The sequence below is a fragment of the Cheilinus undulatus genome, linkage group 6, assembly GCF_018320785.1.
Source record: "Cheilinus undulatus linkage group 6, ASM1832078v1, whole genome shotgun sequence".
Taxonomy (NCBI): domain Eukaryota; kingdom Metazoa; phylum Chordata; class Actinopteri; order Labriformes; family Labridae; genus Cheilinus; species Cheilinus undulatus.
In genome coordinates, this window is record NC_054870.1 from 53,329,560 (window position 1) to 53,345,303 (window position 15,744).

The 15,744-nt window shown below is 41.8% G+C and overlaps 1 protein-coding gene across 2 annotated transcripts in view; it reads right to left on the reverse strand.

The window, feature by feature from the left end:
- Positions 1–10,510: 10,510 nt before the first annotated feature.
- The window catches only part of klhdc3 (kelch domain containing 3), a 63,964-nt gene continuing 58,730 nt past the window's right edge, over positions 10,511–15,744 (reverse strand). Inside the window, exon 11 of one of the 2 annotated variants that reach the window (XM_041789530.1) lies at positions 10,511–15,645. In XM_041789530.1, coding sequence (XP_041645464.1) covers positions 15,579–15,645 — 67 coding nt within the window. In that variant the 3' untranslated portion in view covers positions 10,511–15,578. The remainder of the gene's footprint in view (positions 15,646–15,744) is intronic. The other variant, XR_005992015.1, reaches the window with a different exon arrangement.

Genomic DNA, 15,744 nt, shown 5'->3' on the forward strand with positions numbered 1-15,744 from the left:
CACAGCTCTACTGGCAAAATATTCTGTGGACAGATGAAACCAACATCGAGTTGTCTGAAAGGAACACACAGCGCTATGTGTGGAGAAAAAAAGGCACAGCACACCAACATCAAAACCTCATCCCAACTGTGAAATATGGTGGAGGGGCCATCATGGTTTGGGGCTGCTTTGCTGCCTCAGGGCCTGGATGGATTGCTGTCATTGATGGAAAAATGAATTCCCAAGTTTATCAAGACATTTTGCAGGAAAACAGAAAAGAAAATACGCCTTCTGGAGTGGCCCAGTCAGAGTCCTGACCTCAGCCTGATTGAGATGCTGTGGCATGACCTCAAGAGAGCGATTCACACCAGACATCCCAAGAATATTGATGACCTGAAACAGTTTTGTAAAGAGGAATGGTCCAAAATTCCTCCTGAACATTGTGCAGTACTGATCTGCAGCTACAGGAAACGTTTGGTTGACGTTATTGCTGCTAAAGGAGGGTCAACCAGTTATTAAATCCAAAGGTTCACATACTTTTTCCACCCTGCACTGTGAATGTTTATATGTTTTGTTCAATAAAAACATGAAAACGTATCATTTTCTGTGCAGTATTACTTTAAGCAGACTGTGTTTGTCTGTTGTTGTGACTTAGATGAAGATCAGAACACATTTGATGACCAATTTATGCAGAAATCCAAGAAATCCCAAAGGGTTCACATACTTTTTCTTGCAACTGTATAAAGGAATAGAATGGGGCCTTGAATGGAGCCTTGAATGGAGCCTTAGGGAACCCCACAGCCTAACGGGGCACTAGCAGGGCATTCTGGCCACAATGAAAGGTAAAGATCATAAAATAGGCTCATTAATAATAATATATCTGTCAGTCAAACTGATATTTATCCTTTTAAGGAGGATGTTTTGTAAAGTGGCTTCAGTGTGATTTGATCCAGACTTTTCCCACTGCGATGCATAGTTTGATTTTGTGTTATTTCGTCTGGTTTCTCCAAACAGGAGCCATGATGATACCTACAAGGTAAAACCCAAATCTAAAAACACATTTAAAAATAAATTAGGACTTAATGCCAGGCACTAAAATACAGGAGACGGCTTGTTTTTCTCACTTTAGTTATTTCTGCACATTTAAAAACAGCACCCTCTGAGGCCTCGTGCTCCTTTAATGCATCTCTCCTTAAATCCCCCTCTGAGGGTCTGGACGACACTGGGAGCAGAGAACTAGAACTTGAGTGAGGGAATCTCAGCGGGACGAGGGGGGACAAGACAAAACAAATCACTCCGAACAAATCCTCAGTCTGATTGTGAAGGGCCGCAGGGACACTCGGGGTCCTGGAGGGAAATTAGAGAGTCGTTTAGCTGAGTGTCTCCTCGCATTAACGCCTGTGTCGCTGGCCCTGCAGGCTCCGGGGCCAGACAGAGGCACCCGTACAGCCTCGCTTCCTGTGTGCGGCGGGGGCCAGGCGGGACACGGTGTCTCTGCTGTCTCGGTTTAAGCTGACCCCACGTCTGTGGCCTGCACTTAACACTGCAGATAACAGTGGCTTTATAGCAGGCGGCTGGTGACAGACAGGAACAAACTGGAGCTGAGACACTTTCTACAGAGGGGACCCTGGAGCAGCCGCACGCGTCCCATTAGGGAGACTGACAGGCAGTGAGGGGGGGTCAGGAGGCTTCAGAGTGCCCGCAGAAGAAGACGTGAGGGCTGTTAGACGGGCGGCTGCAGCAGATTCAGCTCTGTGTTTCTGCAGGAAGCAGAGCTGCAGAGTTCAAAGACCTTAGAGCGATTACAGAGACGAACAGGAGCTCCAGGAGGATTATTATACGGTTAACTCTTCCTTTTTAAAGGCTGAGGTCTGAAAATGACTCTATGAATCAGTTACTACACATCACGGTGTTATCATACAGCCCCCATGTCTCCCAACCAGATTCATACCAATGATTTCAGCATGGATTTCACATTAGATTTGAATTCTTCTTTACAGGACTTTCAGGAGGTTTTTAAGAAGAGCTGTTGACGCTGATCTGCTCTTTGCACCAATGCAACACTTCCTGTCATTCCTTTTTAACCATTAGCAAAGTTTGGAGGCACTTACCCCGGCTGACTGGAGTGGAGGAGGATGACTGTCAGCAGCTGCAGCCAAACATGTCTGACTGATGCTCCAAAAGCTGCAGTAGCTGCAGCTACTGATGCTCCAGTAGCTGCAGTAAGGGCAGTCAGAGCTGCTGCATTCTGGTTTCATTTGATGCACAACGATGTCGAGTTTTAGTAGAAATTTCAGGAACATTTCAAACCTGCCAAACATATTTGACCTCCCGCTGAGTAAAAAATAAAAAATCGACCAGACCTCATTGTCACACAGGCTGAGGTTGGGGCTGAGGTCCATGATGGGACACTTGGTGATGATGGGACAGGGACCATCGGCTGCAGCAGATTCAGCTGTGTGTGTTTCTGCAGGAAGCAGAGCTGCAGAGTTCAAAGAGCTGAGAACGATTAATGACGCCAAGAAGAGCTCCAGGAGGAGAAAGGAGAGATAAGGAGGAGGAAATCAGAGCAGAACAGGCTTTTTATGGTCACAGAGTCATTAAAAAACTGAAACTTTTACAAAAGGAACAGACAATTATCATGATCCATATGTACTAGTCATGCATCACCTAGTTCATTCTGACCCCACTTTACAGGAAAGTTACAGAAAGACAGAAACCGTATGGGTATGAGGGTGTGATGAACCCCAACAAGCATCAGAACCAGGAGTGGAAACTGAGATGAGACCACATCTTCTGCACAAAAATGTTGCAGGATTCCCTCTCCATCTGAGCCAAACCAGCTGAACTTTATCGAGCACAAATACATCATCTCTAAAACTGAAGATCATTAAAAAGGTTTTATTCTGTTTAATTCAAAAGTGAAACTTTCATTTATTCTAGATCCATTAGACATAAAGGTTGTTTTAGTGTTAATTATGGCAGCTTACAGTTAACAAACAGCAAAAATCCTTCCATAATTCACTGCCTATACTGTTCATCCTATTTGGGGTTGTGGGGGCGATCCCAGCTGTAACTGGGTGAGAGGCGGGACATCCTGGACTGTGTGGCCATCATCTATAAATCAATCATGGTCAATATAATTTGGATGTTTTTGTTTGACAAAAAAAAAAATGCTCTTCAATGTCAAAGTGAAAACAGATTTTTACAAGTAATGTAAACTAAATAAAAATCTCTGATGTAAAATAAGCAACTGCATAAATACTGCCATATTCATTTTCCCCTCTACCTTTCCAAGCCTTCCAGGGCCACCTGCTGAGAAGCATCCCCACAGCATGATGCTGCTGAGAAGCATCCCCACAGCATGATGCTGCTGAGAAGCATCCCCACAGCATGATGATGCCACCAGCGTGCTCCACAGTGGGGATGGTGTGTTTGTGGTGATGTCAGTGTTTGGCGTCTTGTCTGATGGTCTCAAAGCTCCATTCTGGTCTCATCAGACCAAAGAACTTTCTTCCTCTTGACCATGGAGTCTCCCACAGTCCTTCTGGTGAACTCTAGTCCAGATTGAATCTGAGTTTTCTTCAACAGTGTCTTTGTCTTTGCCACTCTCCCATAAAGCTCTGACTGGTGAAGAACCCGGCCAACAGTTGTTGTCTGCAGAGTCTCTCCATCTCAGCTGCTGAAGCTTGAACTCCTTCAGAGTAGTCATAGGCGTCTGGGTGTCCTCTCTCACTAGTCTCCTTCTTGCACGTCCACTCAGTTTGTGAGGACGGTCTGATCTAGGCAGATTTACACATGTGACATGTTCCTTCATTTCTTCATGATGGATTTAACTGAACTCTGGGGGATGTTCAGAGACTAGGGAATGTTTTTGTCTCCATTCTCTGACTTTGACTTCTCAATCGCCTTTTCTCTGAGTGTTTTTTTGTCTTCATGGTGTAATAGTAGCCAGGAATACTGATGAACCAGTGATGGGACCTTCCAGACACAGGTGTTACCTAAAAGGACATGCTTCAAACTATTTCCCTGACTCACTATGATTACCTTTAATGGTGAGAGGCGCTTTAGTCCTTGCCTGGTGCCTCCAAATTCCTGAAACTTGCCATGCCATTCACTGTCAGTCCAAATCCTGCAGATTAAGAGATCATTGTCAGTTCTGTAAAGAAAACAAGACATGAATGCGAGTGTTCCTTCAAATTGTCTCCATTTATTGTTGATACAGTTATAAAGCATATTGCACAGGAAGTCCTGACCAACCTCGCCATAAACAGAGTCCCCTCAGAAAAATATAAAACCAAATAAAAACATCCGCTGAGGGCATCTGCAGCTGATAAATGAGTCCAAACTCACTCCATACTTTGTTCTGTTGTTAACAAGCAGTCTTTGTTATTTATGAATTATCCAACCACTTACAGAAAGCCCTAAAGATTAAATACACTTCTTGGCATGAAATCAGTCGTACTCCAGCTTGGCAATAATCACTGCTCACTGAAAAACAACATCATGAGCGTAGGATAGGATTAATGATGCGCTTCTTTGTGACAGAAATGTTCATAAAGGTTACTAAATGCTGTTTGGGTAGATAAAGATGAAACAGAATCCTCAGAATGAAAATGAAAGCAAAATCATCAACACTCATCAGTATTTCCTCAGTGAGAGGTTAGTGAACAACCATAACGGAGGGACTAAGGCCACGTTTACACAACAGCAGTTTCAGCTGAAAATGGAAGAGTTTGGCTGAGTTTTAGCCACAGCGGCGTGGTCTGATTTCTTCAACTTAAGAAGAATGAGAATTTAAATACATGTCCACTACGGTTCCACCCAATAACTGGAACTGTCTGCCCATGCAAACATTCATGTGTAACTGCATGAGGTGCAAGCATCAGCAACAAATTCAGCTTGTTTAAACTGATCCTAATGTAGTATCCAGACAGCCTGTTTGCAACCTCACATTTTCCCTGTCACCCTCTTCCTGTTTTCCTCTTTGTTGTTTTTGGCTGACATAGACGAGGAATCAGGAAAAAGGGACATGACAAGGGACCAGGAGTGTCTGACAGGAATATTTAACTGATTTTCTGTCTCTTTCCTTAGTTAAAGGGGACATATTCAACCCTTTGAGACAAGTTTATATCGGTCCCAGAGGTCCCCAAAACATGCCTGTGAAGTTTGTTGCTGAAAAAACACTCCAGAATTGATTTCTGCATGTCTAAAAACCCCTCAGTTTCAGTCCTGCTCAGAATGAGCCATTTCTGTGTCTGTGGCTTTAAATGTTACTGAGCTGTTTCACTCTGCCCCTAATCACGCCCCTCTCAAGAAATGGATGTGGCTTGATAGATCCTGCTCAGGAGAGGAGGGCAGAACTTTCTTCCATGGGCCATCCGAACGTGGGGGCAGGGCCAACTCCCCACATGACATCATGACAGGAGAATCTGAGAACGGCTTATTTCAGCACACATTTTCTGAAAGGTGGAGAAAAAGAGGGGGGTAGGGAATGGATTTTCCTGATTCTTGAGGGAATTTTGGACAGGCCAGGGGCACATATTTTTGTGAAAGAATGTTTTGCGTAAAAAGTCCCCTTTAACAGAGCTTCTTAGCTTGTTTTGAAAGTGGAAAAAATCGCAGCCCAGACCAAAGATTTGTTGGTCGGCCATTGGTTACAGGTTTGGAGTCCCATCAACTACATCCCGTCTTTAGCTACTGCCCTTTTTTCCTAAAACGCCACTGACTGGTTTGCTCAGTATCTGACTGCGCTTTGCAGGAGGATCCACCAGATGACAGACTGGAGTCTCAACAATCCACTGGCTTTGCAAAAGAACCATACTTCTGTTTCTCTGCTTTCAAAATAAAAGTGCCAAATTCTGTTTCAATTTATCAAGGGGAAACTGAAATATCAGGACAGAGGATCTAATCCAGTAGTCCTCAACCTTTTCAGCCCGAGACCCCCAAAATAAAGGTGCCAAAGACCGGGGACCCCCACTGTACCTGAAGCTGGTTAAATAGCCAGGAACATTCAAGAATAGTCGTGTGCAGAAAAGGCTGCCCAAAAGGAGTTATAAAGGAGGAGTTTTCTGGGACCCAGCCAAACTAAGGGCCCATGGCAGTCAGCAAAACCATGGGATATTGTAAAGTTAAGCTGTGAAAAACATATTTTATACTTGACCTGTATAATAACCACTCTTATCGACAAACAAATATCTTTATTTATTCATTTAGCCTTGTTTTGATGAAAAAACTTTTGTTAAAAACACCATTTAAATGGGTTAAAAATTGCTGAAGTTTCTTCATAATGGCTAAAAATGGTAAAAAGGTAGTGAAATGGGATTTTTAAAGAACATAAATGGGTTAAAAGTGGCCAAAATTTGATGAAAGTGGAAAAAAATGACAAAAAAAATTGGTTAAAGTGGCAAAAACAGGCACAGAAAGTGGTAAAAGGCTATTAAAAAGTGGCTGAAATGGCTATGAAGTGCAACAAAATAGTGGAACTTAGGTGAAATGCAATGAAAAATTGATATAAACGGGCAAAAAATGGGTTAACTGTGGTGAAAATGGGCAAAAGGATTGAAAAAAAAACTGTTGATAGAGGCAAGAATGGGTCAACAGAGGCAGAAAGTGGCAAGAATTGGTTTAGCAGTGAAAAAACAGGCAGAAAAAAGTGATGGAAAAGGTTTCAAATTGACAAAAAATGGGATTTAAGTGGAAAAAATGTGCTAAAATTGGTGTTAAAAAGTGATGAAAAAGGATTAACATTTGGTAAAATTGGTGTAAATAGGCAACAGCACAAGTTAAAAAAATATTCTTAGTTTTTTTAAGGCATCTGGCGACCCCCTCTCAGTGTCTCGCGACCCCAAAGGCGGTCCCAACTCCTAGGTTGAGAAACACTGATCTAATCTTATAAAGTTGTTCTCCAAACTAAAAGTGTTGCTGGAGCTTTCTGTTTCCTTAATTCATCCTCTTAGCACCTTTAAAGTTGGCGAGTTTGTGCCAGAAATACCTTCTTCAACCTTGCACAGTACTCCCCATTTTACACCTCAGCACGCAGTAGGAGGAAGTAGAAATGCTCGTGTGTTATTTCACAGCAGAGTCACACTGATAGCCATTGGCCTGGTGAGCATACTAATGTTTTAGTGCTTTCTGTGGATCTTTGTGGACGGCGTTTTTCTATAAAAAATGTTGGTGTTTAGCATTGCCCTTTTTGAAAACAACCTGTAAATCCATTTTCGGCAGAATGTCCTTGTGTAAACGTGGCCTTAAGTTGTGCAGGTACTTCATTTCTGTCTCATCTACTTCCTGAAGAGTTCTTGAAATCACCACCACCCTCAAAATTCACACGCAGCAAAAAAAGGCCAGAATCCTAAAAAAAACACATCCTCCACCCCACACGAGAAAGAAAGGAACCTAAACATATCATCAGTTTGCTGACTGTGTTTTTGTTTTGCTGTTCCTTCTCGTTTCATGAACACACTGTTAACTTTCACCGTAAAGTCCTCGTAACAGAGATGAGAGTGTGAAATGTCCAAGTTTATGTTGTGAAGTGTGTTAAAGAGTCATATTGGCACCGCTGGTCTTTAAATCCACTCTTGGTTCTTGGAGGAAAACGTCTCAAACTGGAGCTCTAAGGGGCAGAAAGCAGCATCGTCATTCTCCTTAAGGCCGGCAGCTCTAGTGCAGATTCTTGTTAACTTCACACCAGGATTGTTTCACACTGATTTACACCAAATACATGTCTGTAAACAGTTCAGATGGAGGGTGGAGAAATTCAACGCTGAACCGGGGGACTGAGGGTGTTTGCACATCAGGCACGTCTGTTTTATCCTCTACTGTGGAGCTCAGAGGATGGGATGGCTCCGTGCTACATGGAGACAGGAGATGTTTAGACTGAACTACAGCTCTACTTGCTAACAAATGCTCCGTACTCACACAGTGCCAGAGAACGGTACGACTGCATTCACTCTGATCAAAAGAGATGGACTCTGGGGTCAGGTGTTCCTGGATCCACGCCCTCATGTGAAACAGCCCTAAGAGTTCTGCAGAGTTTTAACAGCTAATTAAGGACTGACTGAATGTGAGTCCTTAAAATCCTGACTGAGGATACTGATGTTAAGTTTATATTGACATTAATAAAAAGAAAAAGAGATGAAATCTTCTGCCGTTTTATTTTAAAGTCTCTAATTGTCGACTACTGCAGTATTAGCTTTAAATCAGATGGGATAGACGCTCTTTTACTTCCTATTTGTCATCTGTGGTGCAGGCTGCCTCTCATACACCAGTGTGTTCTGGACTGCTTTTATTTCCCACAAATGCTATTCCTTAAACTCAACAAATTCCATATACCCCCACAAAGCAAAACATGAATGAATTCAACAAGTATTTTCAATGAAATCAACTGCAAAAACTCAAATTTATGCGAGGGTTTTTGTCTAATTTCGAGTAAAAAGATGAGTTTGGACTAGGGCTGGGCAATTTATCGCAAATTAGTAGGGGTGTGTAAAAATATCAATTAATCGATGCATCGCAATATTTCCTCCCACAATTCATAACGATTCAGCAAATCCTCTGAACCGATTCACCCCCTGGCCAGTGGGGGTCGCTGTACGTGTGATTCGCGTTGTGTGAACGGAGGCCGCACTCGACCAAACAACAACCAACCATAACCATGTTATGTGAGGTTTATCACAATTTCCAAGAGGACAGAAATATTATTCAAGTTTACAGGCACTTTACTTTTTCAGTGTTTATACAGAACTGTCATGTTTTTTACTTTTGTACTTCATATCCACAAATAAGTTACTATTGTGCAAATTTTTATTTTCAGATGTTTTACTGCTCAAAAATGTGAGGTGACTTACCAAATACGTTCACGTGGGCATGAAAATGATTATTAAAAAATTGTCAACAGGCTAATTGTGTATTTCTACTTCTTACTGAATCAACATTGAAGCATTTAAATCAATATTGAATCGAATCGAAATGATATCGATATCGAATCGCAACCTAAAGAATCAAAATCGAATTGAATCGTGAGGTTCTTAAAAATACCCAGCCCTACAAATTAGAATAAATTGCAATATGACCTGCTGGTGCAATAGGGTGCAATATTTCTTTTAACTGAAATTTGTGTCAAAATGCCAGTTTAAAACTTTTTACTGCAGCAGAGACGTTATGCATTACATATGCAATCATTCTAGTGGCATAATTTTAGACAAGTGTACAAAAAGAGTATTTTATTCATTTTTGTATATCAGATGTTGAATTATATAACATTTTCTTTCCCTTTATTACAACAGTTCATATCCAATTTGCAAAATTGGTCAAAATCATCACAATTAGTTTTTTTTTTTTTCAAAACTCTTTAGCCCTTATCTTTATCAATTCAGAGAGAGACCATTCTTGTGTTATCTATTTTCAAATTGAGATCTCACAGTATTGCAGGTATTTCCTAAAGTTTTCAAAGAGAAATTCTTAGTTTTATAATTCTAACAGGACGAGTCTTATCATGGAGGCTGCTGTCTGTAACATAAAGACTCCTCCCACCCATCTATCCAGAGAGACCAGCACTCCCCATCCCCCACCCCCCATCCCTCTGCGACCCTTCTCAAACCCTCTCCTTTTGAATCAAGGACTATGGTCTATAACAACAGCCACTACCTAGGCGCATTACCCAACAGAAAACCGATATTTTGTTTTAATTCATAAATTTCTCATGAGGGAGAAATGAACTCAAAAATGCACTTCCATATTCATGCTGTAAACAAACCCAGAATGTGCTCTGGAGAAAAGTCTGAATGACAACTAAGGCCCTGTCCACATGGAGACGAAAACGATATATTGCTGTTTTGTTTTGAAAAAGTTTTCTGTAAAGACGGGAACGTTTCAGGAAATATTCGCGTAAGCATGGAACCACTGAAAACGACTGAAAACGCTGTAGTGCATATGCCAAGCCTGTATGTGGCGCTGTAACACTGCCACAGAAATGCATTAAAAGAATGAAGAACACGGAAAACTGCCCCAGACTTTCTTCTAGTTGCCTTCCTGGTTGTTCTCTGCATTGGATTGAAAAACATATGGTGTGTGCATTTTGTGGTGGTGGTAAAGGAGCAACAGATTTTGCTGTAAAAACCATAACAAGCTCAGTAGCTTCTGCAGCACAAACACAACCCTGTAGTCTGCCATGTTTGTTGTGGCCGGACCCACGCAGGTGCCTTAAGGGAGCTATGCTGTGTGTGACAAAATCGTGTCAAGAAAGATGCAGACAGCCGTCAACATGAAGACGAAACGGTAGTTGTTTACGGATTTATGCACTCTGGGACCCGTTTTCAGAAAGTATCGTTTACAGTCACCCAAAACGCCGTTTCCGTGTGGACGAAACGCTGATACAACAAAAAACTTTTGCGTATACTCCTGAATTTGTCTCCGTTTGGACGAGGCCTAAGGCTACGTTCACACTGTAGTTAAAAGTGACCTGAATGTGATTTTTTTCTGACAGTGTGAACAGCACTGATTTGACCTTTTCAAATCAGATTCAGGCCGCTTTTGGATGTAGTTCTAAATCAGATACAGATCTGACTTGACTGCAGTGTGAACAGGCAAGCAAAAACATCAGATCTGAGAAAAGATCAGAGCATTAAGGCCTGCAGTGTGAACGTAGCCATAACGTCTGTTTTGTTTAGTAAATATGAGGGGACATTTTTATTGGACAGAGTCCTCCATCCATAACAAGTAAACAGCAGAGATGGACGTAGCTGGGCAGCGCTGGTCCTTACTCATCATACTGTTATTGTTTTGGCTGAGAGCCCCCTGGTGGTGGAACTTTACACACTGCACTTTCTAAACTAAATCTAAACTAAGGCCTGTATTAGTTATAGTTAAATAATTAGAGAGATGTGCCACTTGGAAAAGCAGCTTTTACTTGAGTGTCTTGAAAGACATACACGTTCTAAAAATGTTATAACTTACTATAAGACCAAAAAAAAAACTGTTCACACTATTGACAGATTTCTCTTTAACTCTTACAAGCAACTCAGGCCTAATTTTTTACATTTCTATATCTTGAAATAAGATGTTCATCTGGACTTGTCATGTAACTGTGAGTCAGATTACGGGTAAAGAGAAATTGGCATTAATAGAAAAAGACAAATCCACCTCGCATTGATTTGAGTTTTTTGCAGTAATTTTTTCTTGCAGGTATAACTCTGATGTTGAAAATTGTGTTTTTCCTGACCCATGGAATACTAGTGCAATTAAAAACAAATAATTTATAATGATTGTATATATTTCGCTAGCTTTGGCTACCATAAAACTCTCCGATCGATCAGCCAATTTCAGGCCAGAACTGTTCCCCCAACCCTCAAATGATCCTGGGGATGTGACCTGATCTGAGACTTGTTGCAACTCATTATTTATCCAAATATCCTTAAATAGGTGGAGTAAGAGGATTACTTAAAACAACCAATGAGAGCCAGCAGACCGGGCATAACATAAACACAACTCTACTTCAATCTCCAGGATTTCAACCGCACACGTTCCCTCATTTTATGCTTTTATGCAATAAAGGATTTCCGCCGTCCTCCATGTTTGTTTATTTTCACTGAAGTCACGTTTGCTTATGTGAGTTTCCATGGGGTCTGGCTGAACTGTCTAGCGTTTGTTTTTGGAGGATCATGAATTTTAAATCGTCCTTCTGTCTCCAATATTTTTAAAATCGGCTCACATTTGTAAATCATCTCCTGTTTGAATCAGCCTTAGGGGATTGTTGACTTCTATAAAAAACACAAAAAAATCACCAACATTATGTCTGAAAGAAGGCAGATGGAAATAAGGGTTAGAAAACAAACCACTTTTGTGTTTTGAATTTGTTCTACATTTACATTTGTAAAATAAAACCTGAATAAACATCTGTGACTGGAGCTTTCCTCAAGCTGTGTGGAGTGAGAGATCTAAATTCAGCCCTTAGTGTTAAAACATCTGCCCAGGTGTGTCTCTGCTGCACACACACCTGGCTGGTTTGAGAGAAAGCAGGTCACGCTGTTCGATTGTCTAGAAGAAGAGCGACTGTTATGCATATTAGTGACGATTGCCCACAGCAACCCGAAGCATGTGGGCGAGGAATACAAACAGAACGGGATCACGTGCTCACTCACATACACAGTATATATCTGCAGCACGATTCCCCTTCACGTTTGGCACTAAAATCAAAGCGCAGGGTGAGAGAGGGGAGGGGAGGGTGACGGGGGCGTCGAACTCCTCCGGTAATACTACGACTAACACAGAGACAAACTCTCCATGCTGAGGGGGTCAGGAGGTGTGAATGAATCTAAAGCTGTGTAGGGAGGTAGATGGACTGGATCATGTGACAAGGCTGCTCACTTCAGTCGCTTCATGATGAACGCAGGCCGGACTCAGACTACAGCAGCTTTAACATGAGAATATCAGACGTGTTACACACGTCAGAGATACTCTTCTAATTTCAAACATGCGAGCATTCAAAGGAAATATTTATGCCTCATCATGCATCAGCTTTTGTCTGACAAAGACACATTCTCCTGGAGGAATAGCCCACTTTTAGGGCTTCGGCTGTGTCCAGCAGTTCAAAACAAGACTTCCTTTTTTGTAGCTGCCTCTGTTAACAATCAAACAAGACACTTAAGAACGGAGATAATGCTGAAAAACAAAGGCTCAGCCCCAGTTCACCCCTTTCCCCTTCCATTTAGTATGAATGCTATGTTTTGCATGTTTGCTTCTAGGGGTAGGGTGTCCTGATTCTTCCTGGAATGGAGGGGTAGGGTGAAGTACCAGGTCTACATGATCCTTTAAATGCAGATCTTCCAAGCCTAACAGAGTACCTTGTGAATCCCTGGCAGGGTTTCTGTTGCAATCGGTTTGCACGAATGCTGTCAATGACTACTGATGACCTATCAGGAGCTCGAAAGGTTGCCTCATTTTGTAGGAGATTTCACTATCAGCCCCTGAAACTCTGTTTTGAGGGGCAAGGAAGCAGTGGGAATCAAGGGGTAGGGGTAAAAGTTAGAAATGGGACTGAGCCAAAGTCTCAGAGCTGTACTTTCAGAAATTTGAATCGTGGTTCGATGGCTGAATGTTGTCAAAACTTTAGCACTTCTGCTAACTCACTTTTTAAAACTCTAACATCTCTGAATGGAATCAAAAGGTGCCAAAACTTTAAGAATTTCAATATTCAGTAAGACAGGTGGAAGGGAGAGGAATGAATCCTCTGAAATCTGAAAGCAAACTGCTGTACACCATCTGAACCAGTGTTATTCAACCCTGCTCAACCAAAGAGCCAAACTGTTGAAAATAACCTTCGCAAGAGCCACAATCTAAGTGGTGAAAAGTGGCAAAAATGGGTTAAAGTGGCAATAAAAATAAGTTAAAGGGGGCAAAATGGTCAAAAGGCAGCAAAAAAAAAGAGTGAAAGGGGCAATATCAGCATAAATGCCAAATACTGGGTATAAAGTGACAAAAATGGGGAAGAAAAAGTGGCAAAAAAAGGGCAAACAGGGGCAAAATTTGGGTGAATTGGATGAAATCTGGGCATAAATGACAAGTAAGGGCAGTGGAAATATACAGACAAATTTGACAAGTTGACAATTAAAGCCAACTGTATAAGCAAGGGAAACAAACTGCTTAATGTAGCTTGCAACGAACAATTTCTGAGGTCAAAATTTAATTTCTCTTTTCCTTTTCTAAGATTTTCTGGGGGAATAAAATTTCAAATGAAGACATTAAAGAGCCACAAATCATCACAATAGAGCCACACGTTGAGTATCACTGATCTAAATGAACAAAAACTTCAGAAATATTTCCACATGTAGGAGTTCAGCTGCAACTTTTCATATCTGAAGTGTAGAAATGACCCTGAATTGGGTGCAGAAGGCTTTGATTTTATTATCATGGCATCAAAACTAGGGATGGAGATCAAATCCTGGGTCCATAAGGACCTGGTTCCCCCTTATCCAAGATCCAAAACTCAACATCTGCTATCAAGTCTGCATAGAGATGTCTTCTCTAAAGTGAAGGGAAATTTTTTAAATCCAATCAGTGGTGCACAAACGATTGTCTAACAGGCTAAAGGTTCAACAAGTCAAGAAATACCAGCCACATTTGAGTAGTAACTCAAATTTAACCAAAATAAATCCTTTAACAGTCACCTTCAAACCATCGCCATCAACCCTGCTGCTGCTGCTGCTGCAGGTCAGTCATCCTCCTCGGCTCACAGCTGCCATTAAATCCGTGCTCAAGCAGGATAAATGCCACTCAGCTGACTAAGCAAGGTGCCAAAACATTAAAGTATGATGTGTTTAAGGTTCACCTGGTAAAATGGCTGTTAGGTGAGGTAAAAATCCCCTCTTTATGTGTTCAATGTAACTTCAACTAGGGCTGCAGGAATTTGGCCAAAATGATTATTTCTATCGATATTTAGATTACGGTTATTTATCACAATTCATTTTGATCTGAGGGACATTTTTTAATTGTTAAGCTATTATTTTGAAAGACTGATATCCTTCTAATAACCTATAGCTATGGCTAGACTGGGACAAAAATTCAGCGGTGACGTTTGGCCCTCATCGGCCCCTATAGATGGTCAAATCTTGCCGAGCACGGCCCCTAAATACCGCCACTGTTCCACTGTCAGGCTTCACAAACTCCAAAGTAGACTAAGTAAGACGTGAAGGTCAGTGTTAGTGTTAATCCTTGTCTTAATGATGCTTGGTAGTTTAGCTTAATATTACGGCTCTCCAGAGAAATAAATGTTGATTAAACTGAGATGTTTTGGCAGCAAACTGCTCTCTGCAGTGCATTATTATGTCTAACACCACTATTTCTCCCTATCTGAGTGTCTTTGCTGTGACCTAGCATCATCGGCAAACAGCCAAAAACCTGAAATAAACCCCCTAGTTGTTGGAAGGACTGCATCAGGTAAAACCAGCCTATTGTGTAGTCTGAGTCCGGCCTTCGAGGCATGTTACAGCATCGGGATGTTAACAAAGTTATGATGACCAAGGTTAGCACTGAAAGCTGATCTAAGCATGGCACCCACACTCCTTCTGTTTGGTTTAAACGCCAAAATCCAAAGTTAGCCTCGTCCACTTCATAAACTGCAAAAGAAACTACACCCTCTGCTGATGGACACGGCTGTTCTCACGTTTCATGTCCGTTTAAATGCTGCAGGATTCTCAAACTCACAAACATCTCAGTCTCCAGATTCACATTAGTCCTTTAGGGGTGGTCTGTAGAGTGTGACATCATGAACGAAGAGGTTAGCTCTCAAAAACCTTTGGCTGAAGTCCGAGTCTCTTCCTGTGCTTAAGATTAGAAGTCTATGATTATCATAGGCTGATTGGATTCCTAGAGAGGCTAGAAAAAAAGAGAAAAAAGGTGATTGTGGTCTCACACGACCCGCGTCTCAAGGGTTAAAATATCCGAGAAAGCTCTTGGTGTCTGACGAAGTCCCACGCGGGATATTTTGGTCAGAATGAAGAATGTGGAGAATAAATCCCAAACAGATCCAAACTGGATGAAAACAGTTGTCTGGAGTTATTAAGAGATCGTGATGTCCTGGATCGCAGCGAGGAGTCGCAGCGTCAGCCGTGAGAGGAGAAGATGGGCCGGCTGATGTTGCTGTTCGTCGTCATGGCGGCCAGCTCCCACCTGGAGAGAGGAAGAAAGGAGAAAGGAACAATCAGGGACAAACTGAGCAAATCGTCCTACGTCTGATGTGGACCAAATAACAATGGAACACTGTTACCC